Source organism: Sciurus vulgaris, assembly GCF_902686455.1.
Source record: "Sciurus vulgaris genome assembly, chromosome: 3".
NCBI lineage: Eukaryota > Metazoa > Chordata > Mammalia > Rodentia > Sciuridae > Sciurus > Sciurus vulgaris.
Window position 1 is genome coordinate 182,637,371 of NC_136463.1, and position 27,765 is coordinate 182,665,135.

Here is a 27,765-nt window from a genome sequence, read left to right on the forward strand (position 1 = left end):
CCTACTGGTGAATAAACACTCATTTTGTGTTTATAGAAAAAACTATTTGATGTTGGAAACAGGAATTTGGGTTTGAAAATACTTTGTTGCCTAATTATTTTTTGCTTTATCGGAGATTTTTTTCCCTAGTTGAGTTGTATCTAACTAAACCTTTATATATCTATAAAAACTTAAATATATGTGTATATTTATGAACTATTTAGAACCATCATGGTTTTTCATGTCATTGAATGAGTCATAGGTAGGAAGAGAATTTTTTATGTAGGTTAGAAGCCATTCAGATGAATTAGTGGTTATAGGTTCTAAATCATTATTTGATTATTATGCAGGTGAGTTTTAAAGCACACATAAATTTGTATCTCCTTTCCAAAAATATCACCTTGAAGGTTTTGTTTGGGTTGGAGCTTCTCTTACTTGCTCTGATCACTTTCTGCCACAAATACATGAATATATACATGTGTTTGGGAGTCATGTCAAATGCTTTTAGGTCTATGTATAAATCTGTGCTGTTGTTATTTTAAATTTTCATTCTTAGCCATTAAAAGTTTAGGATATGATATAGTTGTTTTATAGACTGGGAACCAAGGGAATGATCTTTGCTGTCTTTAAAAAATAGTAGTTGTAAAAGGATGTTCACTAAATATTGTGAAATAATTTTTCCACCCAGGGAACTAGGTTTGAAATCATACTGCTTCAATTTACAGATGAAAATGAGAGATTTATGGTTGATTTTTCTTAGAGTTCAGCTGTGTTAAACTTCACGGTCCGTTTTCCCTTCATTACTGGTAACATACCATATCCTTACAAATTCACCAGCAACATTTCTGTGTAAGTATCTGTCAAGTTGAGTCACATCGATTTCAGCAGTAACCACAGATACAAACTTTGAAAGGTAGAATGTTGTTTTCAGGATGTGTATTAGCTCAGCCTTTTTGTGTGTGTGTGGGTATAGGCATGATTATCATGATGGGATCAGAGATGTAATCAGCATTGAAAAAAAGAAAACATGAGATACAGTGAAGGAGAAATAACTGCATACTGGCTGGGTATGTTTAATACATTAGAAAATAGGATGCCATGAATCAGTGTTACTCTGTCAGTCCTGTTTCAGAGATCTGAAAATTGTCAATGTTTTGTCCATTGATACGGATATCCATGTCAGTCCTATTTGGGCTCTTGGAGACTAGAGTAGTTGGAAGTTCAGGAACAGTCTTGTCAAAATTCTCCATCTTGACTTGATATTCACCTTTGGAGCCTCTGGTCAACAGAGATGCAAAACAGTGATGTAACATGATCTCAGAGGGTAGATAGGATGTCCTCCTTTGGCAGATTTCTCCAGTGCCTTCCTGCATTGCTGAAAGGAACACAACCAGTTCAAAGTGGGGAGGATTTTCATGCTGGAGCAGAGTAGCCAGAGGACTTGATGGTGTAATGGAGTGGTAGTAAGTTAGTGGAAAGATGAAGAATGGACATTCCTCAGAACTGATGCCATCAAGGTGGAAGTCCACACTGGTCTGGTAGAGCTCTCCATTTTCTCTTTCCTGATAGAGTACAGCTGACACCCGGACACTGGTCAGAGGGCTGGGTCGTGTGTTGGCCACTTGGAAAATAAGATTAGGTTTGCCATCTATGTGAGCAACCACTGCTAAGTCAGTAAAGCGAATTGAGAAAGCTCGATTTTTTGGCCGGGCAATCTTCGCCACAAAGGCACCTAAATTAGAAATCATTGAAATGTTTTTAGAATGAAGATGTTAAATACGAATAACCTTTTCTGAATGAGAGGAGTATGTCAAATAATTATACATTTCTTGGTGCTATGCTTTCCGGTGAGTCAGGAATTTAACCTTTTTTTTTTTTTTTTTTAAATTAATTTGGATGATCTCATTTGCCTGAAGAATTTTTCAGAGTATACATACATTTCTTAAAAACAAAACAAAACAAAAAAAAAAAAAACATGATTTCAAAATGGGTAAACAGAGTTGATTTTGTAACATAAAAATGTAAAACTTTATCATTAGTTTCTTACAGAGTCAAAGAACTGACCATTACCCATATTCATATCCCTACATTAAAAAAAGTTCTAGAAAATAAATGTAATTTGGTTGCAACCAGATGACTTCAAGTTGAAGTGGAGCTGAATTCAAAGTAGAACACTTTGAAGTAAGAAGGGACTAGTATAAGGACTGATACATTGAAGAATTTTAAAACCTTGAATCTTACATAAACCTTTTTATTTGGGAAGACTGGCCATAAGGGGATTTTAGCACACCTTTCAAGTGCATCCTCCTTGTGACCCTAACTATAGATGAGGGTTTCGTAACCATTTTTATGCCAATAGATCTCATTGGCAGACTGGCGAGGCCTGTGCAGTCCTTTTCAAAATTATGTTTTAAATTTACAGGTAAAATTAATACAGAATGCCAGGTGTGGTGTTGCATGTCTGTAATCCCAGCAACTTGCGAGGCTGAGGCAGGAGGATTCCAAGTTCAAGACCAGCCTCAGTAATTTAGTGAGACCCTAAGCAATGTAGTGAGATCCTGTCTCAAAATAAAAAATATAAAAGGACTGAGGTGTAACTCAGTGGTAAATTGCCCCAGGTTCAATTCCCAGTACACCCTCCCCACCTCCAAAGTAAAATGAATACAGAAGAAACAAAATATACTGAAATTCAGTTAAATGTTTAAAAAAATATATAATACTTATATTCTTTATTAATACATTAAATAACAAAATCTAGCAGTGGATTTAACACTGTGATTTTTAAGTATTGTTGGTTGATATTGAAAATATCGGTAATTTCTGTTTTTATCAAAGTTACTGGTAGCACTGGACACTTGTATTTTGTTGCCTACATTTGTAATTGAAGGAAATGATAAATTCAATTAAGGATTAGTGGAAAAATTTCTTAAGTTTTTCCCATCTAAATTCACAGATTCCCTTATTTTATCCAAGAACTGACCCAGTTGTAAGAGCTCTTGTGGAAGTTAAGTGATTTGTTACAGGTGTGTAGAGCCTTGTGCTAACACACTGGGTCTTCATTCCAGATCACCCTGTGGGAGGCCAGTGCTTACTTTCTCAGATTATTTTTGGACAGTATGTTAAAACCTGTTTTTCTGTTCTTTTTTTTTTTTTAATTGTATATGCCACATAAAAAAGACTCTACTTTATTAGAGTCTTACATGTTAAGTGGTTTATAAGCAAAATTTCATGATCTTTTTGGCCATATTTCCAGTGAATTTTGCTAAAGATGTGCATACATAACTTGTTCTCTAACATAGAATGCTTCCTGTGGTGCTGTGGGTTTACTGGTGTTGAGTAAATGTTGAATAGATGATCTCAGAGGAGAAAATTCTAGCACAGTGAAGCAGAAACAAATAATCAAATTTCTGTTAGGTAATATGACTGTCAAAATATGCATTGAACATATTTATTCATTTATTTAGCAATGATTAGCTTGTGCAAAAAACTACTTGTAGACCTTTCTAGTAATACTTTTTGGTCATGGGATATTCCTGCAAATTAGTGTCATAATGATCCCCACTCCCCTTCCCTTTATCTTAAGTAGTTCCAGTAGGTAAAATTTAAGTATTGAGTCAAATTCCTTTTACAGTCTGTTGTTTGACCCTAGAATGTTTTTTCTTTCTTTCTTTGGCATTACCTGATAATGATACAAATAAATTATAACAGAATCACTATGTATCTGACTATGCCCTTTCCAAAATACTTGCATTTTTTTGTTTTTTAAGAACGAAGACAATTACCTGTGATAAAAGCCTCTAGCATGAGGCCTAGGAGCATTTGTATGGCAAGTAAGGCGATTGCACTTGGACAGTCACCACTGGGGAACATGGTACCATAACCAATTGTGAGTTGTGTCTCCAGAGAGAAGGAGAATGCAGCTGTGAAACTGGTGATGTACTTGACACAGATAGTGTGGTTTTCAGGTGGGGCATCATGATCTAGTTCCAGATCACCATTCATCTCAGCTAGAACATACCAGAGCACTGCAAAGACAAGCCAGTGGACAACAAAAGAAGCAGAAAAGACCAGCATCACCCAGCGCCAGCGCATGTCCATTAGGATTCCCCATGCATCTCGGAGATATGCAAGACCTCTTTGAGCACCATCCATCTGAAGTGTGCTGTGGCCATCTTTTGTGACCATCCTTCGGTATCTCTGACTTAAGAGAGGAGCAATGACTTTGCAATTACTGCTTTCCATCTCAGGCTGCAATTCTCTGAAATCAAGAGTAAATTAGTCAGCCCTTCACTCTTTTATAGTTAATATTCATGAATTTTGAAACCTCCTTTGCTTTCTGCTTTCTTGAGAATGCCTCTCTTGATTATCTTGGGCAGACTTTCCCATTCCATAAGGGAGTATCTACTGACTGAGTCATTCACTTGGTAGTTAATCTTATTTTAAGGGTATTTCTTCCGATTTCCCTGAGTGGCTGTTAAAATATTGTTTGATGTTTTAACATTTTCTAAGTACATTATGGAATTCCTGAAGTGAGGGAGGGTTATGATTTGTGCCTATTTAACACTCCTATGTCTTCTTTGCACAAGTCCAGGCATCAGGTATTTATTGATGTGAGCAAATATTATGTATAATTAACAGCTTTTATTAAGCATGAATAATTCATAATTAAAAGGAATAAGTTTAAACATATAAATATTCTTCCTTGTGAATAAATAGAAGTCATTTGGAAACATACTATTAAACTGCGTGCAAAACTTCTGAAGCCAATCTAGTAGTAGGACAAAGCTTGTTTGTGATAAATTTTTAGAGCTCCACAGTTCTAGTGTACTTATTGCCTATAGTAATTAGCCTGTTTCTTGATGGGTTTTGTTTTGTCACTCTGTAGAGATATTCATGGATTCTTTTTGCCCTGGCTGATAGATCGTTGTCTCTTTGAATATTCTAGGTTCTGACTAGATTGTTGGGTGAAGAGAAAATTGTTTTCTTGGCAAAATAAAAAATTCAAGGTAGGACATTTCTAGATAGCACTTACACTTTGTTTTTGTTTTTTCCAGTTCTGAGAACTGAATTCAGAATTTTGCACATGCTAGGGAGGTGTTCTACCATTGAACTGTATGCCCAGAGCCAGTAAAACCACCTTCAAAAGCAAGTAAGCCAGAGGAAAAAGTTTCCAGAGTTATGAATCAGAGTAATCAAGTAAGGGGTCAAATGACAGTTTTAATAGGTAATAAGATAATAAATTTTCTGCTGTGAACCATTTTCATCAGTGGTTATGTTTTTGTCTGTGTGATGAATAGAAATATAGTGTGTGCCTTCCTTGTAACCATCCCTGCATGTATGACAAGTATCTAAGACTTCTGTATGGAGACTGCCTGGAACAGACCAGAAAATGTAGCTTGTTGTTTGAGTCCTCTTTCTGTTTGCCACAGGCGGGTACTAGTAGGAGTTTATATTTGACTCTTCTTTCAGAAGTAGATACTTCGGGGGTATTGCATACTCCTTGCCTTTTGAATGATGCTTAGGAAGGGCCTTTAAACACCTGTGCTGTAAGGCTATCATGTGGGTTTACTAGATCTTCCTGTGTCTTGGGACTTTGGGGCTGTGGAGATGGTCTCTCTGTTATTGGAATTAGACTTGGGCTAGCTGGGTATGTGCAACTTTCTCTTTTGTCCAGAGGCTAATTTTGTTTTTCAATGACACTAGAGACAGTCTTTTGTATTTTCCTTAGGTTTGAACTACTGGTTGAACCCTGGGATGATTGTTCAATTTATTTAGTCATTTTAGCTTCATATTATAGATTTTAAAAAAGTCTTACTGTTTTTAGTTTTTTTGTTTATTGGTTGATTTGTGAGTGTTGCAGATTGAACCTGCATGTGCTAGACAAGTTCTTTACCAACTGAACTATATTCCCCAACCCATGTGTTAATGTTTTATAACTTATTACCCTGGCAAGTTATCATAATCGTTTTATCTAGTGTGTTTTTTTCTTGGTGTGACTTTTTTTTTTTTTTTTTTTTTTTTGGTGCTGGGGATTGAACCATGGCTAGGTCAGCACTCTACCACTAAGCCACACCCCTAATCCATATCTTTATTTTGCTAGATTCTTTTTTGTTGTTTTGTTTTTCTGTGCTGGGAATCTCGCTTAGGGCCTCACACATACTAAGCAAACACTCTACCATTGAACTACATCCTCAGCCCTATGTTTTGTTTTGATGATGGTTACAGTTGCTTTGAGCTTGCTGGATGAAGGAATGACCCAGAAGATCCAGAAATGCAAGAGAAGGTGCAATACCCAGAGGACTAGTGTGGGTGGCAGATGAGGGGAGAGCTAAGGATGCTCTCAGTGGCAGCTCTTAGACTAGGAAAGAGTGTTGGGGAGTGGGGCACATGGAACAGAATGGGTAGGCTGTGGGCCAGAACTGAGGGCCCCTGGGGGGAGGGCCAGCCACATGCAGATCTTGGAGGGCTTAAATAGGTTTGTTCTTTGTGCAGCAGTCTAAGAGGGCCTGGGTAGCCAGACCCAGGCCAAGACCTTTGCCAAGAAGCCAACATCTTGAGCAGTGGGCAGCCAAAGGCCCTTTCAAGCTGGCCTGGTCCCAGCCTCAAATCAGCACCGTAGTCTTAGGCAAAAGGAAACCTCCAGGTTTGACTATGGCATCTTCAGAGGTGTGTAAGTCTGCCTTAATTTTCTCCTTGTTCCCTCCTGTAGCTCCCACTTAAGGATAGGCAGGAGAGGCACCTGATCCCAGGGCATAGGACGTCCAGCTGATGCTCGCTCCATCCAGCCCTATTCTGCAGGAAATGGGGGACAGAGTCCTTGGGTATCAGGCTCCGAGCTCCCCAGTCCAGCCACACCCTGCAGAGCTCAGGGTCAGGGGTTGACAACCTGATGGGAGTGGGCAGCAGTGCCTCTAGTGTTACCTGTAGGCCAGCTCCATAAGGCGGGGCTACCCCCCCAGGCCTTAGGAGTGTCTGTCCTCCCTGGGGTCCAACCCCTCCCTGAGATTGCCACAGAGATAGAATAAGGCTCAGGGGTCAAAGGCTGGAGAGGGAAGCAACAAGAAAGGGCAGCACTGGGAACCACAGCCCTCTTCCAACCCTTACCAGGCTCAGAGCTTGGGATCCTGCCTCAGCCTCCTGACCTCAAGAGCCCCAGCATTTGGTGGCCAAGGCCAAGGTTGTGTCTTCCCTTTCTGTTTGTCTGTGCTGGAGCTTTGGCCATTTCCTGGGGATTTTCCCCTGGAGGGCTTAGGGTGGGGAGCATGACTCAGCAAACACTTTTGTGATTCCTTCCATAGCAGGCTACCTTTAACCCCGAGACCACAACCCCATCCCCAACTTGGGCCACAGGCTCTGGGGGGGCCATCCAGGTTGCCTGAACTGGGAAATAGCTGAAAAGGTGTGAGGATTGGGGAGCTCTCAGGTATAGATGTTGTGGGTGGGACCTGATATCATCCATGTACTTCTGCTCCAGTAGTCCTAGCTTAAGGGCAGTCCCCCAGAGAGAGGGTCACAGAAGGGAATGATGGAGCCCTTGGGAGAACAGGGTTGGTGGCCCTGTCCACTCAGGGTAAGGGGCCTATCCCTCACCCTGCAGTAGGCAATGTTTCGGTTCCTTGCTGTCAGGAAGAACCTGCCACTGAAATGGTAAACCCAGGCACCCCTAGCATCTGATCACAGAGCCCTGCAGGAAACACCTGGGAGAGAGGTCTTGTGACTGGGGCTAAGTAGGTAGCCCTACTCCACTCTGGCTCCCACAGCCCATGGCTAGTCCAGACACAATCTCCACATAGCACTGAGCACTCTGGGGTTCGAGCATGGTACTCCAAGCCCAGTTCACATCAAGGCTGCTGTTGACCGTGACAGTGGTGACAGTAACTGTGGCCTAACCTGCCAGTCTGCTGAGCCTGCTCACCTCAGCCAGAGCACTGTGGATCTAGATTCTTTAAATGTTTTAGAAGACCTGATCTCCGTCCTTTTAGCAATAAGAACAGCAGTAATAATAACAAAATATTCATAGGCACTGTGCTGGGTGTTTTTATTCTGTATTATCTCTAGACCTTTATTTCAGCAAGGTAGACATTAACTGTTCCCATTTTTCAGATTTTTTAGGCTTAGAAATTTATGCAAGACAAATGAGTGCTTTGGGTTATTTGAATTATTATCTCAAGTCTGTCCCAGTGCAAAGCCAGTTGAATTTTTTTTTTTAAAAAACTATAATAAGCTGTCTATTCGTAGTTTAATCAAATAAAAATACTTTCCAAGATGATTGGTATTGTATTTTAAAACTAGTCTTCAGTAGCCAGAATTTTAGCACTTTCAGAGGATGCTTCTCTTGTCCCTCAAACTCATATAACTAAACTAACCTAACCATTGTTAACTTTCTCATGACAGTAATGGTTAATAATATAAGCTAATGTATCATTTGTTATGCGATAGGAATAATAAGTACTTCACAGGTCTTTTACTCATATTGTTACTAATCATGTTTCCTAACTTTTCTAGTAAAAAATACCATTATTATTCTCATTCACAGGTAATGAAACTAATGAAACTAAGATCCTAAGGTAGTTAGTGGTGGGTGTTAATCCCATGCACCCCAGAGCCTGCGCTACATTGCTTCAGAAACAGACATTTGACCTGACTAGGCTTTGTGAAAAACACAATGTTCTATTTGATTAGTTTTGTTCAAGAGCCTCCATAGAATTATTTGTTCTTCAAGAATGCTTATTAGGTTTAGACCTCTGATTTATAGGTAAGAACTGGGTTTTCAGGTAAGGAAGACTTCTTTCAAGACTTGGAGGTTAATCAGAATTATTAGTTTAGTTGTATTTTGCAGACCAGTGAGAAAAGGAGAATTATTTTGTAGCATTGCTAGATTTATATTTTGCCAAGTAGATAATTTTAAAAGCAATGTTAGCATACTTTATCAAAGAAAAGATTTTGACACTTGAAGAGGAAAGGTATAACAATGAAAGAATAGTCAACTCCCTTCACAGAGGGTACGAACACTCTGTTGTCCTTTATGCCTTGCTTTCTCCCTGTATGGAAGCCCTGCTGGTGCTGGCTGCTGGTGCTTGGTCTGCTTTTGGAACCACTCTCCTGTGAACACTACTAAGTGTGCTCAGTGTTTCAAAAAAGGTTAAGAAGATCTCCACAATTATTCTTGATTTCAACCTACTTTGTTCCTGAATATTCTAAAATCTAGAGAGCCTTTCTTTACACACTGTACATTACAAGTTAATTATTCTCATTCAAGCTTCTTCAGGGCCGTTACTTGTTATCTATCGTTTTTGTAGCAATCTTATACTCTAGATTCTTTACAATTTCATTCTTTTTTCCAGCAACTAAGTAACATGGAAAAAAAACAACCAGGGAAGCCCAAAGACTAGTATCAAAACAGTGATATTTTGCTGTATCTTGTTTGGATTGTGTTGAGAGAAGTGATTTTGATTCTCACTTAACAGTTTACCTGGAAGAATATTCTTTGGACTCTTGTGGTTGCATATGAAGAACACAGAATGAGGGTTATGACTATCAGGTTCTGTCTCTGTTGATTATGTGGGTATGTCATCTTGGGTAAGCCACCTGACCAGGTGTCTTTAGATGAAAACAGATGGGATGGGGAGGGGGAATTAAGTAATATTATTCCTTAAAGCTTCCTTATAAACTTATTCCTAATTCCTTCAACTGATACAGGGTTTTCGTTAATTTTGTTCTATGATTTTATATCTACTTACAGTTTAAAAAATAAGATTATTGTGGCCTGATATTATAGGACTTTTACACAATATGTGTATACTATAATAATTCCAAGTGATTTTTATTACTGTTCCCCAATGAGTACTTTTTGAATGTATTTGTTTTGGTTTGTATTTATATGGTACTCATCAACTGATCCCAATAGAATATAGAATGGAATATTGGGAAAGTTTGCTTGTATTTCTATGTGTGAGCTGTAAAATATTTACCCGTTTATAAATTGGTAGAGAAAAAAAACAGTACTTATTTTAAAAGTGATAGTTGAAAAGCTTCATTAGTAATCAAAATAATATTTTCATTCTACTCATTAGGTTGTAGCCCTTAAAATTATGTATTTTCTATTGCCATAACTTAAAGTACTTCTGTAGTTCATTTGAAATAGTTAAGATACAGCGTACTTAACAAATGTTAAATAAATAACAATATTTGTTCACATCTGATATAAACTCTTTAAGACTATATTGAGAGTCTTGTAATCATCTCTCCTGCCGTAATTAGGGCAAACAATGTGAATTCTAACCCTATTATATAAGCTCAGACTTCCTTTCATATTTTAATTTTTATTTTGCAGAAGCATTCACAAATTTTAGTAAAAATTTATTGCTTAAAAAGAAGTTTAAAATTAGAATAATCATCACTTTTTTCATGGATTGAAAAAGCTAAAACAAAGTGGTTTATTCTTTAGGTATTTCTGTGTGTTCCTATAATCCCTTCCAAAAAACACTTTATTTTTTTTAAAGCCTCTGAATTTTATCTAGGGTCTTTCTCATTGACAGCTATACATTATAAAAGAGAATTAGTGTACATATAATAAGATAACAGAACTTCCAGTAATGCTTTTAGTAGGGCTGTTATTCCAATTTTAAAATTTAAGGAAAAAGGAAGAAAAGAATCTTAATGTATGACCCTATAGATAATTGTTTTTAAAAATCTATTGGAAGTAACCTAGCTCTGTCTCTATTTGGTGGTCATTTTCTTTCCCTGTTCCACTTAAAGGAAAGAAATAATATTTCATGTACTCACCAGTTCTTTTGTGGGTCAGTCTGTATCCCAAGATAGGTCCTGAGGAGGCTTGCACAGTCTGTCTTTTTGGTCAGGTAGCTTTAATCTACAAGTCTAGTTTGTAGGTTCTCTTCTTGGACTGGCTTTACAGCTTACATTCCTGTGTTTATAATGTTGTGGGGGCTGGTTTCAGCTGAAGCTGATGTGATTGGTCACTTAGTCTGCAGGGGGGCCAATTAGCTCTGATCATGTGGAAAAGAATGCTGGTTTGTTAGGAGGTCTTTCTTTACCCAACACAAACCTTAACAACTCTGGAGAAAGCCTCCAGAACTGACTTGGAGAAGGGGTGCATTTTTTCCCTCTAATCAGGACCGGTTTTTAGTAAGTTTGCATAATCTTACTTAAGAGTTTATTTGAAAGTTCAAAGGGATAAAATTCCCTACAAGATTTCCTTTCAGCCGTCTTTCCTTATATAGCATGTTAAAGTGTGAGATATCTCCTTCACTAATCTTTTTTTTTCCCTCATTTTCTTTGGGGAAGATTTATTTTTATAAGGCGTAGGGTTTAGTCATAAATTAATGCATTGATTTTCATAGTGTTCTTTTCCTATCCCATCTCATCAGAATGGCTACTACTAATTCCAGAATTAGTAATATAAGTGATTTAGTTAACTGATACCTTTCCCGTCTTCCTTTTTTTAATTCAAGGAAACAGACTTTCTAAGACGATCGTGTAAAAAGACCATGACTTGGGAATAAAAATACTTGTTTATTACTTTGTACTTATCTTTAAACAGCACACCTGTGTGAAAGAACTGAACTTTCTTAAAACTTGTTTTAGTAATATTTAGGGGATATTTCCCTGATAAGTGTGATGAAGTAGGGTAAAATATAGTGTTCAGGGTACATAAAATGTAACTCAGCACTTAATGTTTAGCTGGAAATGTCTGTGGTTCAACTTGTAGCAGCCTCAAAATGAACTGAGCATGGTTTTGTGTAATACCTTAGGGAGCAGTACTTTTCTTCTCTGGTAGCTGCCGATTTTAAAACTTTGATCAAATGTCACATGTAAGAGGATCTAAGAAACAAAGACTGTGATTGTTCAAAGTAAAATCAAGGAAGGCCTGCTGGGAAAATTATTAATGTAGACTAATATAATGCTACTTAAGGAAATCCGCCTTTGTAGATTCCTCTCCTTCCCCCCACAATTTAAAAAATATATTAATTCCTTCTTTGTTTTATTAATGCCAAACATTTCAGTACAAGTTCAGACACAGCATTGGAAACTTTGACCTTCAGAACAAGGGAAGGTAAATGCTTAAGGGAGGGACTTGTGGTGTGAGGCTCATTCCCTGCATGTGTTAGTAGGAATTATATTTTATATCACTTCCCAGCTATCTGATTGGGAAAAAAACATGGTGGAGCAGCTACAGTGTCACACTGGTTTCCAGAAAGCAGAAGCACTTGCATGTATCTGCCATGCGTCATAAATAAACATTATAGTAGACAAGATAGTAAAAGATTTTACTCAACTTAGCGGCCTGATTTTAGTTTACATTTGGTAGTGGGGATTGAACCCAGGGGCACTTTACCACTGAGCCACATCCCCAGTCCTTTTTATTTTTTATTTTGAGACAGGGTCTTGCTAAGTTGCCAGGGTGGGCCTTAAACTTGTGATCCTCCTGCCTCTGCCTCCTGAGTTGCTGGATTTACAGGTGCACCTTGGTGAGGGGCCTCCATTTTATAACATATTGAGACAAAAATGATTTAATGAAAATGATCCTCTATTAAGAAAGAAATGTCTTAGGTGAAGATGTTTTCTGATTCCTGTGCTTTTCCAATTTGATCGTCTGTAGACAATGATTCCTGTTTGCTAGCTGGAGTGCCCAAAAGCACTCCTGTGACTGTATCCAGAATGTTTAGATTCATTTCTGGTTGAAGTTAGCTGGGATAAAATCATTATTGGTACAACGACATGTCAACTTTACCCTAAAACATACAGGCCCTCGCATCTGAACAGAATTGGTGGTTTCTGATTTGGGTATTTGGCAGTAAGGTGATTGGAGATGACTCTAAAGCATCTTTTCTATGAATGAAGATAAATGCTGGATATCTTTTCATTCATTGATTTGTTTTTTATTCAGAATTACAATGATTAAGCCAGGTGCCAAGATCAGATAAATTTTTCTTTATTAAATCCAACTCTCTGTCTCTAAAGGTATTTGATTTTTCTTTCTGACTGAAGTAGTCTAGTGTGTAATCTACAAATATGCCACATTGTTCTTGAAAACAGCAAAGCATTTGTTGTCGTGCAGTATTCTGCCTCTGTGTTCAGGTATATCCCCTGTGGTTCTGGCTTGCTTTCTTAGGCAGTGTATTTAACTTGCTTTTGAAGTGCCTCATCTCTTCCCATTTCTGCATGTTTAAGCCCCGCTTCAATGATTGCCTTCCCAATGGTAGGTGGCTTCTGATTGAGCACAAGGGCTTTAGGGGCGTGTGAGGACTCTACCTGTACCAGGCGCCTTTTCAAGGAGATTCTGATGTGCCGCAGCCTCCCCAGTTCCTCTCCAGCCAAGAACTGCTGTGTTTTCAGGTCCCATATTAACAAGCAGAGTAGGTTGTTATGCCTCAGGGATTAGGCTCGGAGAAAAGTTGCAGATCTCTGGAATTAGAATTTAAATTTCGATATCTTAGAGTTATGTTTACAAGTGTGTTGCAGGAGGGAGGGGAAGTAAATATCAACACTTGGGTGGGATTCCCTTTCACTGTTTGGTTTAGTGCTAGCAGCTATTTTTAGTGTTGTTCAGAGAATATGTATCAGAATAGAGGAATACAAAATCACTTGTTACAAAAATTTGCACATAAACAAGCTTCAAAGTCTGTCCCATAATTCCACTTTTGCTTTTGGAGTTTGGGCACTTGTAAGCTCCAAGTCTCACAGCTGTAGATTTTGTTGGCTGAGTGCCTCTCTGCTCCATCTGAAGTTTTCCATAAACACCATTTTTGGCTGTGAGTCAGACATGCACGCAGGTGCCCTTTTACTGCTCTTTCTCCTCAGGAAGTCCACTCAATCAGACCTGGCAGAAACCAACACTGCGTTTTCATTTAACTTAATTTTATTTTTAGAAGAATCTTACTTAGATTTAATTCATTAAGGCAGAAACAAGTGTTTACTATCACTGGGGACATTTATATATGTTGTATGACATAAGTTATCTTAGTACCTTTTATATATATTAAGTTCCTGTGATGTGAGAATATAAAATGTATTATATAGGTAGTGTAATTTCCTTATAAAATGGTCACATTTGCTATATTGAGTTAAAAAAAACAAACTTTCAGTTTGTTTCTTTAACTTTGAAGGTCTTGGTAGACACCTTAAAACTGATGAACGTATCTTGTCTCACAGTGGGCTTCCAGTTCTGGGATTCACAGTATGGAGCTCATTCATTGACTGTAGGTTTAGGAATATTTGGTTTGGGTGTGAATTTGTAAGTTGTTCAATTAGATTTAAATTGACTTGTTTTTATTATAAATTAACCTGTTAAGATTTTTACAAGAAGTCAGGTAAGATCTCTGTTATTCAGTGTTGTCATGGGGCTGATACATTACAGAAAGAAAAGTTTGATTTTTAATGCTGAAAAGGGCCATGTGACTGTCCCTCACTCATTTTAGCCCTGTTTACTATGGAATGCTGGCATTTTTAGACATGAAAGGAGCCTGAGATACTTTTAAATTGCCCTTGAATGAATTATTTTAATATTTATCATTTGTTTTACATTATATCAGGAATATTCTGATAGGTATATTTTAAAACAAATTACATAGATGAAATTTTCCTTGACTTTCCTGCCCATCACCCAAATTAATACAAACACAAATCTACTATAATCAATTAGGCTAGAAAGAATTAATTTTCATTTTTTAGAGCAATTCTTCATATCATACTTCAATCAGTAGTAATTGGAAATATATATTTTATAGTGGTATTTGAATCCACTTTATTCTACAAATAATTTCTAGAGTAAAATTTTTATGTTGAAAATTTGTTGGTGTTACTATTTTTTTCAGGGATAGACATTTTGAAATCATTTCTGCATGAAGATCAGAACAAATAGTTCCATTTTCTCCCTTTTGGAGATGTCAAGTTATAGAACACATGGCATGTCTACTACCCTTTCAGTGCTTACAGACTTATATCCTAGATCTTCCTCCTCCTGTTTCAGATTTTTAAAGAATTTCTGACTATTGCCAGTGGGCCTAATTTGTGAGTAAACCACTAAGAATAGTGTAGTAGAAATAAACCCTAAATAAGGAGGTTGAACACTTAGGTTCTATTTGACAGCGGGGTTATGGCTCAGCTGTATGATCTTGGGAATCGCCCTGCAGGTATCCCTTTCCTCAGAGAACAGTGGAGGTGGTGGTGTTTTACTGAATCTATTGGGTCTATTATGAAGATCAACAAGATTTGGCAATGTATCGTGTCAACTGTAATGTTATCAGGTCATTTGTTTACATGTATGTCTCTGGACTGTGGACCTGGAGGGCAGGTGCTGTGTCTAAGTCTTTCTTTGTTTTTGATCCTGGGTGTCTAATTGTATTTGTTCATAGAGGAGGCAGTCTTCTTATTCATGTTTGCTCAACATTTAAGTAAAACCATCAATCAAATGGCAATGTAGTACCATTTCTTTGGAAAAATATTCTGTAGAATTTACAGAGGTTGAACATTCTATGATACAGTAGTTTCATACCTAGGTGTATTATATACCCAATAGAAATGCAGGCATTTTTCACCAAAATTGGAAGCTAAGAATGTACATAGAAGCATAATTTATAATACCGAAAAGCGAGAAACAAATGTCCATCAGCATTAAGGAGCAAGAGAATAAACTCCTGTTCTCTGTAGTGATCTGAATGAATCTCATGATGTACAGCTAAAGAAGCCAGATGTAAACGAATAGTCCATTTATATGAAAAAAGTTCAAAGGGGGCAAAATGAAGGGGGATAGAAGTCAACGGTGCCTATTTTGGGAAGGATTGGTTGGGAGGGCACAAGAAGGGTATGAGCTCCTGAGGATTTTTTTTTTTTTAATTTCAGGTAGTAGTTATATGCATATATTTGCCTTCAGAAAACTTAATGAATTGTGTATTTGTCATTTGTGTACTTTTTTATAAGAATGTTATATTTGAATTAAAAGATTCTTTTAAAGGGGAGCAGGAGGGAGATGGATCAAGTCCACTCCAAGTTCTTGAATCCTTTCCATCCTTCTCTTATGAAAATGACTATGACTTCTGAAGGCAGAACTCTGCTTACTTGCTCTTACATGTGGGATATAAGAACTGTATAATTTTGATTCTTCTTGGTTTATCAGAGAAGTCACCATCTAAATTTTTCTGTTATATTCATTATGAATATTTTATATATGAAGAAGCATGTTACATTTTTTAGAAATTATTTTGTGGAAATAATCATGTGATAACAAAATTTGAACGTCTTTGTTTCAGATTTTTGAACTATTAGTACCAGGGTTCATGTAAATTCAGGTTGCTTTACCTCAGACTACCCCTATTCTCCACAGTGAAGAGCTGGGTCTTCAGTAGTCAGATGATGATGATCATAATTGGAGCTAGTATTTAAAACAGGTTCCAGCGATTCCAAGATCATCATTCTTTTTTTGGTGCTATGCTCCTCTTTATGTGTAAAATTTTTATCAAATTCTTTTTGGAACAAGGAATGGCATAATAGTCATTCAAACTTTATAAGGTATAAGATTTCAACAATTTATCACAAGCTAGTTTATGGTAAATAGAAAAGCCAGGTATTTTTCTTCCTAGAGTTTCTCTATTTTACCCTATCCTATCTTTTATATTTTTCTTTTTTCTTACTAATATGAAAAGTACTTGTTACAAAGATAAAGAAACTCTTAGGAAAAAATATGCAAACAAACATTTAACATAAAGGGAAATAAAGATAGAAAACAACATGAGAAAACCTCATGAAAAATTAGATTTGAGCCACATTAGTGAACTATTTTAAAACTGCTATGGTAACAGAAGTACCACTTAGAGTTTATAATGCAAACAGTCTGGTGGTTTGACTTTTATTTTTCCCCCTTCATGGAGTAAGCTGTGTTGCTACATTAAATCTGTCATTGGAGCTGGCAGTTTCACTTTTTGAAGCTTTTTCCATAAGAAATAGTTCAAGAAAGCAAAACACACAGGCACACAGATTTTTTTTTTTTTTTTTTTTTTTTTTTTGCCTCATTATCAATACTTGGCAAAAAATATTGGGTAAAACAGATAATACATTATGCTACAACAACAAGCTATAACTAGTATGTACAAATTTGAATTATTAGGAAGATGTATAACCATAGAGAAGTATTTGCTATTACAGGTGAAAATAGATTACATAATAGTAGATATATGATTACAACTTCATAAAAATAAAAAAGTTATGTTGGGTGCAGTAATATCATGCATATGTAGTCACAGCTAAAGGATCACTTGAGTCCAGGAATTTGAGGCCCGCCTGGACAACATGGTCAGACTCTCTTTCAGACAAAAAAGTTATATAAAAGCTAATCACAGATAAACAGATTTGTTTTTTTAAATTGTGGTATTACTAGTATTTTAATAACTTTTAATTTAAGAAAACAATATTTATACTATGAAAGCGATAACTGGCTTTTGATGAATTATGCATTTTGCCATTGGTACGTTCATTAATTTTTCAGAGACTTGGTATAAAAGTAGATGGTAAAGATGAGTGGTTCACCTACCTAGCTCTTGCATCCTGTGACTAGCACTGTGTGTCCCAGGTCACAGCTCAGTGCCTGGCATATATTTGTAGCTGACTGATTTTATTATAAAAGCCATTCCCCACTATTTTCCAGTTTATATACATTAGGAATTTCTTTGTTTTAAATTTCTCTTTTGTAAATATAGGTACACTTTTTAATCTGCTCTGAAGTTTAACATTTGAATCCTGTCTTCACCATTTAAGAGTGGTGTGTGATTTTAAATAATTCTCTTAGGTTGTGTCTTTGAGCCTCAATATTCTAAGCTATAAAATGGAAAAAAATAAATTCTACTAGTGAGGATTATTAGGAAAATTAAATCATATCTTCGAGAGTTTTTATGTCTATAACTGTGTAACAATACCCCAAACCTTAATGGCTGAACAACAAATATTTATTATCTAAGTTTCTGTGAGCCAGGATTCAATGAACAGTATGGCTTATTAGCTAGGTGGTTCTGGCCCAGATCTCTAAGAAGGTTTCAGTCATCAGAACTTTCCTGGATTTAGATCCATTTAGAAACTCACTCACATTTCTGGTGGAAAGCCTCAGTTCTCTGCCTTGTGAACTTCTCTATAGGGCTGCCCCACCATGTGACAGAGAAGCATCCTCCAGAGCCTCCAAGACAGAAGTCTTTTAAAACTTAGTATCAGAGGTGGGCATCTCATCCCTTTAGCAGTATTCTGTTAGGAATGAGTCAGTACGTCCGGCCTATATTTAAGGGAAAATCAGCAGACAAGAATTGTTGGAGCACTTTTAGAGGCTGCTGATCACAATAAGAAAGCAGGTAGTATTTTTCCTAGGAGATAATGCCCCCTTTAACCCTTAAAATATTTTTATTCTTTAATAGAACAATATCTGGTAATAGCCTAACAACCATATGGGTAATTACAGGATGCTGAATCTAATTATTTGTAAAATGGGATATAAGATGAAGATAAGAAATCAGAATTTCCTCATTATCACAAGCCATTGTTCAACTTTTTTTCTGCTTTTAGTATGGTTTAGTAAAGAGGATTTGCCACTGAGAGAATGTGTTGTTGTAGACTGAGAAAGTATCAGTGAGTGTCATTCTGGATTTTCAGCTACTTTAATGTGAGATTTTATGTGATGCTATGAAATATAGGTGTTGGTTCATGGGAGGTCATTAAAGAGTTTGCATACTTTAGAATTATCTTGTCCTTAAAAGTACCAGTTCAGTTGACTTGGTATACCAGGCACTCTCTTATCATTAATGTAACTCTGGGATAGTAAGTTAAACATGGCTCAGCTTTGATTTCTGTCCAGAAGCAATTTGTTGTATGCCTATGTTGCACCAGGTCCTCAAGTAAATGGGAAAGTAGAACCCATAGTCTCTACTTTTGTATTTACAGTCTATTTTGGAATAAAGTAGGTTAAGATATGTAAGTTTCCTGCTTAGGCAGAATCACCAGTACAGGTTTATTTTATATAAATTAAAGTAACTCATGTAGTAAAAAATATTGTGTTAAAAATATGTGCTAGTAAGGAAGGATGGGCACAGAACACTTAAGTGAAAATAGCAAGGGTACAAATGACTTGTACAATATCCTTCATCCATTTTTGTGTGTGGATGAGGGAGTTGAGTGTAGGTGCTTAAGTGTACCCATGGACTGCATCTGAAAGGCTTTATTAAGAAACTTCTGGTGTCACTTGCTTCTGGGGAGTAAGACTGAGGGTTTTGTGGAGGGGGAACATTAATTCACTTTTCATTGCATGCCTTTTAAAAAATGCACATTTTATTTTTGTTTAAAAAAATAATTGCCTTGTCTTTTGAGTATTCGACTTTAAGGAAAGTGGCTAGAATTATATACATATATCCACGGTTATTTTATTGATACTTATGAATATTGAAATGGACATGATTTGGAGAAAGTTTGATTCAAGCTGTTTCTAAAAATCTTTGCCCATGTTTATTCCATGTTTTTAAATTTTGTTTGTAGGGAGACCAAATTTTGAGGAAAGTGGACCAACATCAGTAGGGAGAAAGCATGAATTTATACGATCAGAAAGTGAAAATTGGCGTATCTTTAGAGAGGAACAAAATGGAGAAGATGAAGATGGAGGTTGGCGACTAGCTGGACCAAGAAGAGATGGAGAGAGGTGGCGTCCTCACAGCCCTGGTAAGAATTTTGCTATATAAAACCACAAAGAAACTGAAATGTAAGAGCTTGATGAAAATTTTAGGAATTAAGTGGAAAAGGTAAACTGGTTTTTTTAAAAAAAAAGGAAAAAAAAAAAAAAGAGGGATCATTTATGCCACATATTCAGTCTTATTACTACTAAAAAAAATTTCAGCATAGAAGTTCCCCCATCTATTCAGTTGACTGAAATCACTTTATTTTCCTGGGTCAAATAGTATAGGTTAATGGGAAGCACCTGCCCGCAACTACAAAAGTGAGAGGGTTTCATTCAGTTTTGTCCAACCCTTAATCTATCTTTAGCATTCTTTAAAACTTAAAATGGGGAGGAGGGTTGGAAAATAAAAACTTTTTATTCCAAGTGTATAATTATACTCTTGTGTATAATTACAAGTGTGTCCTCCCTACAATTGGGTACTTTTGCTGAATAAGAAAAGCTTTATTCTTTCAATTTTTTTTTTCTTTTGAAAATGGGATTTGTGCTTATTTGAAGAACAAACCTAAAACCCAGGTCAGAGACATAGTCACAAGTTCATTCTTTTGTCCCTCTAACTTCAGAAAAAGGAGAGAGAATAGTAGCAATAAGTAGTTTTTTAAGTTCTTCTTGTGGACTCTTAAGAATGCTTCAAACTGTTCTTCTTGGACATTAGATATGCTGGTAATTGAAGACACTGGTGCTTTGTGTTAAAGTTCATCCCCTACCAAAGTGCTGATTCCATGCCTCATGATAATCAAATGCAACTGTTGCTTGAATTGTGGGGTCATGCAGAAATCAAGCATATGAAGAATGTGTACATGCCCTCTGAATTTCATGTTTATAATAATCTTTCATCAACCATATGCCAAAGAAGCTTACCTCTAATAGAGGAAATTATAAGAATGTAAATGTTTTTTATTTTAAAAAATCAATTCATTAGCAAAACCACTAATCTAGTTCTGAGTAAACATATAGACACTTGGAGTATTTTATGGGTTTATAGGTAGGTAGAAACATAGTAAGGTTAGTCTTTGAATCGAGTCATACTGTATTTGTGCCAAATGCTTATGGCTGCCTCTTGGGGGAGTTTTCTGTCATTAGTGGGCATTGTTTACATCACAGGATTTAGGCAGTTCTCATTAGTCTGTATCCTGGACAACCAAATGTTATAGTTCTCTTCAAGGCATTGTGGCATTTTATGCTGAGCTTGCCTGTAAACAGAAGGGTTTGTAGACCACGCTCCCAATAAGCATTCAGTGAAGAATGGATAGGATCTGGGCTGAGCAAGAAGAGAAATTCCAGCTGGTCAAAAACAAACAAGGTGAATGTTTTGGAAGATGAACAGTGTTTCTGAGCCCAAATGTCAGATGTTGATTCTATTTAAGGGACTTGAACAAGTAAAATTTTAGTGTTACCTTGTGTTGACCCCCACCCCAACTTAAAACTTGATTATATATTCTTTTCCTTATCTTTTCTAAATCTTTTTTTTTTCATAATTTTAACTTTCATAACAGTTTTCTCATCAACTTCACAGTCTTCCCACAATCTTTATACACCTTCCCCCTTATATTCATATCACATATATATTATATATGCTGGGGTTTGAACCTAGAGGTGCTCTACCACTGAGGTACATCCAACCCTTTTAGATTTTGAGACAGGATTTTGTTAACTTGCTGAGGCTAGCCTCAAACCTGTAGTAGTCCTGCCTCGGTCTCCTAAGTCACTGGAATTACAGGCTTATGCCACCATGACCACCTCCCATATAAATACTAATTTTTTCCTCATATTTTTTTTCAATATATTTGTGTGGTGGGGGGGTGTAGAGAATAGGGGCCTGAAAAATTAACCTAAATCATATTTTTTTTTTTAAAAAAAGAAGGCCATTTATTTTTTTGCCTAGCATAGTGAATGTTCATTCTGATTATAGCAGCCATTATAGGTTAACTCAACACTTTAAATTATAGTAAATCTTTTAAAAATTGAGTAAAATTTAAAATATTTTGAACGAGTTTATCTTTTGGGAAATAATGTCTAACTTTAGTTCACATGTTAAGGTCTATATAGCAGTGGTCTACCTTAATAAACTGTCTGCCTCACCTGTTACATTTATTTTCATTAGCAAAATTTTGTTAATTATTGATAAGATAACAATAATGGGATGTAATTGCTGAAACTGACCTTGAACTTGCAGTCTTCCTGCCTCAACCTTCCCAGTCACTGAGATTATAGGCTTGCACCATTCTGCCTATCTCGGATATAGTTTTATGACAGTAGGACTCACAACTGGATGTGGGTAGAGTTGGGAGTGTGAAAGTCAGTGAAGTGTCCACTCAGCCAGCTGAACTTAGGAAACTTAGTAGGAGGGAAAGATGAGCCAGGTGCCTGTAAGGATCGATTCCTATCATGGTGCATACTTAAACTGTTTAGAAATGATAGTAGTAGACAGAGGACTCTGGAATTCAGTATTTGATCATAGAGACTCCTTTTGAGTTATGGCTCTGGATTTACATTTTAAGCAATCTAGGCATAAATTCCTTTGCTTTCATAGAAGGTGAAAGTGATATTTTGTTGTTACAAGTAGGGTTGTGGGAATATCTTTTGGAGAGAGTTTTATAAGATACTACCTGTATTAGGAATCTTAAAATTATACTTTTTTTTTCCCAGTTTAATTTTTATATCATTATCTCTAGAAAATGTGGCATCAGTAGTAAGACCTTCTCATTTTTGCCTTATTTGCCTTATTTCTTTAGTGTATCTTCCACAGAATAAACAATCAAGAGTAGAAAATTCTTATGGGTTAAAACCTGCCTTTTCTTTTTTTGTTTTTTTGGGTGCTGGAGATCGAACCCAGGGCCTTCTGCTTACAAGGCAAGCACTCTGTCAACTGAGCTATTTCCCCAGCCCCTTGCCTTTCCTTTTAATACTGTCTTAGATTTAAGTTTGACAGATTTTAACAAGAATTTGCATTTCTTTTTTAGGAAAAAAAAAAAAATACCTTAAGTTGGATCTTTTATTCTTGGGCATTTTTTTTTTTTTTTTCTGTTGGAAAGTAATTGCAATAAATAGTGTGCTAGGGTGGATTTAGGAATGTGCCTGGGGGTGTTACACAGAAATGAAAAACTCTCTAGGGAGAATTAAGAGATGAGAAAAGGGAAAAGGAGAGTAAATGTGCAATTGTGAAAACAGCAGCAGAGGATGCAGACTTGGATTCTACTTCTGTTTTGCCATTTTGCCAGTTACTTCTGTCAGAATTTTAATTTCTTCTAACCTGTGTGTTTAGGATAGTGGACCACATAAAATCTCTGTAATGTTATTAATCAGTGCTATAATTCCATGGCTTTTTTCTTGGGAATCAAAATTAGAAATGAAAAGTTGGCATTAATAGGTAGGCATAATGAATTTGGTATGCATTGATATAGGGAACTGGTCTACTCAGTAAAGGATGAGATTTTCAAGAAAGAAAAAAATGCTTTAAGACTTAAAAGGAAGGCATAAACTTCTGTATGGAAGAATATCCAGTGCAGTAAGTCTCAGGAATAGACCACATGAGTAGCTAATCAGCATGTTATTTGGATACCTAAAACATTAAAAGTGCTTACTTTGGATAAAGTGTCTTTTAAATATTCTGTTTTAATTATATATTCTGAGCTTTAGAATACGTTACATGGCTCAGTATTTGATGAATGACAGTACTATTGTCACTTAGTGATGACATATATACTCTGAGCTCTGAATATCAATTGACTTAATTTTCTTGTTAGAAGACTGATCATTTGAATTTGTTGTCAATTGTAGTTTTCTTCTTTATTTCCTATCCATGATTTTGTTTCAAATATGTCATAAGACTTTTCTAAGGTTTGTGTCCTCCTCCTCATCTCAGATGGCCCTCGTTCTGCAGGCTGGCGGGAACACATGGAACGTCGTCGGAGGTTTGAGTTTGATTTTCGAGATCGGGATGATGAACGGGGTTATCGACGGGTGCGCTCTGGCAGTGGGAGCATAGATGATGACAGGGATAGTTTACCTGAATGGTGCTTAGAGGATGCTGAAGAGGAAATGGGCACGTTTGACTCATCTGGAGCATTCCTCTCTTTAAAAGTAAGAAATTTATTTTAAATGACATGGCAGACCTTGCCTTTCTACCAAAGCCAAATATGCTGTTGACTTTGGGTTTTATTTTCTTGCTACAGAAAGTACAGAAAGAACCTATTCCTGAAGAGCAGGAGATGGACTTCCGACCTGTGGAAGAAGGGGAGGAGTGCTCTGACTCTGAGGGTAGCCCTAATGAAGAGGCCAAAGAACCTGATAAGACCAATAAGAAAGAGGGAGAGAAAGTAGATCGAGTAGGACTTGGTAAGGCTTATTTTTGTGTTTTACCTTTTTTTACCTAACAAACCAAAATTTTCCTAAATTCATTTAAAATTACTTTATTTTCCAGAAGCTAGTGAGGAAACACCCCAAACTTCATCATCATCTGCTAGACCAGGTACTCCTTCAGAACATCAGTCTCAGGAAACAACACCACAGTTTGAGAGGAAAGATGAATCCAAAACTGAGCAAATGGAAAAAGCTGAAGAGGAGATTCGAACGGAAAATAATCTACCAGGCAAGGTGCCCAGCAGAGGGGATGGTATGTATTTGTGAAAGTAGACAAACCTAGGGTTCTGTCAAGGACACTGATCAGTGATATATCAGGCTTCTACTTACGCCTCCTAGAACTACTTCTGGTGGCTAAATTACTAGAATAGATGGTTTTATCAGTAAATGCAATTAAACAATGTTCCCCACATATGTATTCATCTCACAATTCACCAAAATAAAATTTATGGAGCTCAGAAATGTCACTTCCCCAGGATGTTATCACATAGCTGCACTGACATCACATGTAAATTGAGTTTGGAATTCTCTGCATTGGTTTAATTCCCAATTCAGACAGTTTACGTTCCCTTCTTGTAATGTTATTTGTGTGCACAACTTTTACACCAAAACACCACTGTTCCAAAAGAGGCCCAAAAAGAGTGCATGGATGATTCTGGACGTCCCATCACCTTTGCTAGAATATAAGCTTTTCCCTTATCTTCTCTAATGTTATTGTATTGGTTTGAACTGCTCATATGCCTTTTTAGGCAATTATTAATGTTTGTTTCCATGATTATTCTTAAACACACATTTAAAAAATGACATTGTGATGCCTGATGTTAAAGGATTGTTTGATTAATTCTTTGGGAAAATTCACACCCTTTAACATGTTCACCTGATACAGCATTTTGCCTCAAAGGATGCTGCTTTTGTTCTGTTCTCCATTTCCCCTGTACTACTCACCACCCTGAAAGCTTCGAGGTCCTGATTCGTGCCCTGTTCTCTTGTGCTAAGGCTATGTCTTCACCCCAGTTCCCCAAGCTAGAGTGTCATTACTTCTTCTGTTTCTTAAAAACAACCAGCACTGTTTCTCACACACTATTCTAATGACCTGGGTATTTTTGTTATTGTTGTATTTTTCTCATTAGATTTAATACTTGGAGAACTTGAACCAAGAATTTCCTTTCAGTTTTTTAATGTAGAGCATAAAGCTGAATGAATGAACGAATGAATGAATGGATGAATAGATAAATGAATTCAACAGAACTGTGGAACTTATGCTGCTTGAGACCTATTTGAATCATTGTAGTTTTTCCTCAGTTATGATATACCCCAGAGTTATTTGCAGTGTGCCTTCTTAAAAGGACATACCTTGAAGGTCTTACTCTACATTTTAGGATTGAGAGCAGACATGTATGTTCTGAGAAATCTTCATAGATGTACATTAAAGGTTAATATTCCATATTTATAGTCTACAGGGAGTTAAGTCATGCAAATATCAATAACCCAGAGCAAAAGATAACAATAGAAGTTCACTATTGGCAGAAACCTAGAATGCCTCAGGAGGCAGGTAGTCTTTGAACTCATCTCCAAATGATAAGTCGAATATGGAGATGCAGTTGTGACTGGATAAGTTGTGGGAGGGCATTCTAGTACAAGGGAGCAAGTGACCTTACATGAGGAAGTAGGACTGACTGAGACAATAGTAAGAATCTGCTTCTGTTTTTATTTAGATACAATATGAGGTGTGAGATAAAAGGAGGCTTGTGGGGAACAGAGTTGGGACTTAGATTTGGCAGCTGTGTATGGGGTATCTTGGGGCTGCACTGTGTCCATTTGGGCTCCTAAGCAATCACACTGAGTTCGATAGTGCACCTGAAAAGGAACATGGTTGCGGGTAAGATTTAAAAATTAAAATTGATAGGACTTAGTCACTGGCTATCAGGGTAGAAAAGATGTCTGAGATGCTTGAGAAGATTATGGTGCATTTCATAGGAAAAGAGTGAAAGTTGGACACATTTGGGAAAGGAGAAAATTCAATTTTGTGGACATTGGTTCTGAAGTGTTAATAAGAAAAAAGTTAGAGATGCTGGAGATCAGTTGTGAATAAGGGATTATAGCTGGGTAGGACTAGTTTAGGGTCAGAGAAAATAAGAACTTAAAAGATTGGACAGTGGCACATGCCTATAATCCCGTGACTCAGTAGGCTGAGGCAAGAGATCACAAGTTCAAAGCCAGCCTCAGCAATTTAGTGAGGCTTTAAGCAACTCAGCAAGACCCTGTCTCTAAATAAAAAATAAAACGAGCTGGGGATGTGGCTCAGTGGTTAAGTGCCTCTGGGTTCAATCCCTAGTACCTAGCCGCCCCCCCCAACTAAAAAAAAAAAAAAAAAAAGATTGAAAAGTGGACTGAGAACAGAACCTGAGTATTTCTAATGTTTAGGGTTAAGGTAGAGAAAGGGGAACCAGAGAAAAAACTTTAGAGGCACAAAGTAGAACCAGGGGAGTAAAGTGTAGGGAAACCAAGGAAGGAGAAGAGCTCTGCTTAGAAACAGGTTTATAGTAGCAGTTGTTCTAAGAATGGATGATGAGCTGGTCTCAGTGCATGCTTGCAATCCCAGTGACTCGGGAGGCTGAGGCAGGAGGACTGCAGTTCTAGTTTAGCCTCAGCAACTTAGTGAGGCCCTGTCTCAAAAAAAAAAAAAAAAAAAGGTCTGGGGATGTCGTGCAGTGGTAGAATGTCCTTGGGTTCAATCCCCAGTCCCCCCTGTCCCTCTCCCCACAAGAGTAGATGATGAAGATGAGGAAGAGTCATTGAATCAGCAGCCAGTGCTTATCTTTGAGAGAGGAGCTTTTCTGGGGTGAAAGAGAGTAGAAGTCTTATAGTAATTGTGGATGGTGGTGAAGGGGAGACCACATGTATGGACTATCCTTTAAAAAAAACTCTGGCAGAGTGAGAGGATCAGGAATTTGGAGAAGCTCTCTGTAACTGAAGAAACAAGGTTTCAGCGGAGAAACTGAAATTGTATTTAATTATTTCCATGAACCCCCACCCCTTCAACCTACCTTTGTGTGTGTGTGTGTGTGTTTGCATTTGTATGTTTGCTGGGGATCAAACTCAAGGCCTAACGTTTGCTAGGCAAGTGCTTAACCACTGAGCTACACCCTCTAGTTCTCCCTTTCCTTCTTAAATTCCTGAATGCTGAGTGGTAGAACTAGTAGCCAAGACAAAATTGCTTTTACAATTTCTACTCTTACTGAAAAGAACATCCTGCACTAGTCACATAGATTCCTAAATAAAGCATGTAATGTATTGACTTGTATATTAATGATAATGTATAGGCATATTATTAATGTATATTAATAATAATGTATATTATGACTTGTATAGGCACTTAACTTATGATTGCTGATATTTTCAGTGGAGGTTCAGATGGGGTATGGCACATTTTGAGAAAATTTGGTTGCTTTGGTAACAGTCTTTACTACTTGGACACATAAGGAAGGGATTAGACTGACTGTTGCCGTGAGTTCCAGCTCTAGCTATTAGATATATGTGCGAGTGACACAAGTAGGCACTGTAGGAAAACATTTTAGGGACCTCTTAACCATTATCTTCTATCATCTTGTGGAAATAATACTGTCATTCTAGGGACAATACTACACTTTTCCATAGGCAGTGGCTTCAGTGTTCATGACAGGGGTCACATTTCTGTTGGGCCCACT

The 27,765-nt window shown here is 37.0% G+C and overlaps 2 protein-coding genes across 8 annotated transcripts in view; one reads left to right on the forward strand and one right to left on the reverse strand.

Annotated features, from left to right (window-relative positions):
* The window catches only part of GIGYF2 (GRB10 interacting GYF protein 2), a 126,908-nt gene that overhangs the window by 57,912 nt on the left and 41,231 nt on the right, over positions 1 to 27,765 (forward strand). For 5 of the 6 annotated variants that reach the window (XM_079134825.1, XM_079134827.1, XM_079134826.1 and 2 more), the window contains 4 exons: positions 19,504 to 19,683; positions 23,562 to 23,779; positions 23,872 to 24,034; positions 24,120 to 24,311. In XM_079134825.1, the coding sequence (XP_078990951.1) occupies positions 19,504 to 19,683; positions 23,562 to 23,779; positions 23,872 to 24,034; positions 24,120 to 24,311 (753 nt within the window). The remainder of the gene's footprint in view (positions 1 to 19,503; positions 19,684 to 23,561; positions 23,780 to 23,871; positions 24,035 to 24,119; positions 24,312 to 27,765) is intronic. The other variant, XM_079134828.1, reaches the window with a different exon arrangement.
* Positions 1,013 to 12,636, reverse strand: KCNJ13 (potassium inwardly rectifying channel subfamily J member 13). Of its 2 annotated transcripts, none has more exons than XM_079134869.1 (3): positions 10,765 to 12,631; positions 3,762 to 4,237; positions 1,013 to 1,711 (listed from the first exon to the last, which is right to left on the reverse strand). In XM_079134869.1, the coding sequence occupies exons 2-3, from the start codon at positions 4,219 to 4,221 to the stop codon at positions 1,089 to 1,091; spliced, it is 1,083 nt and encodes a 360-aa protein (XP_078990995.1). In that variant the 5' UTR covers positions 4,222 to 4,237; positions 10,765 to 12,631; the 3' UTR covers positions 1,013 to 1,088. The 2 variants fall into 2 exon arrangements, with proteins under 2 accessions (XP_078990995.1, XP_078990996.1); XM_079134870.1 differs by having other exon boundaries at positions 1,515 to 1,711; positions 3,998 to 4,237; positions 10,765 to 12,636.

What these genes read in the sequence shown, in the direction of transcription:
- KCNJ13 (XM_079134869.1), bottom strand. Translation starts at nt 4,221, where the DNA reads ATGGAAAGCAGTAATTGCAAAGTCATTGCTCCTCTCTTAAGTCAGAGA. An exon ending in GCTAGAGGCTTTTATCACAG is followed by an intron (nt 1,712 to 3,761) that starts GTAATTGTCTTC and finishes TTTCTAATTTAG; the next exon opens with GTGCCTTTGTGGCGAAGATT.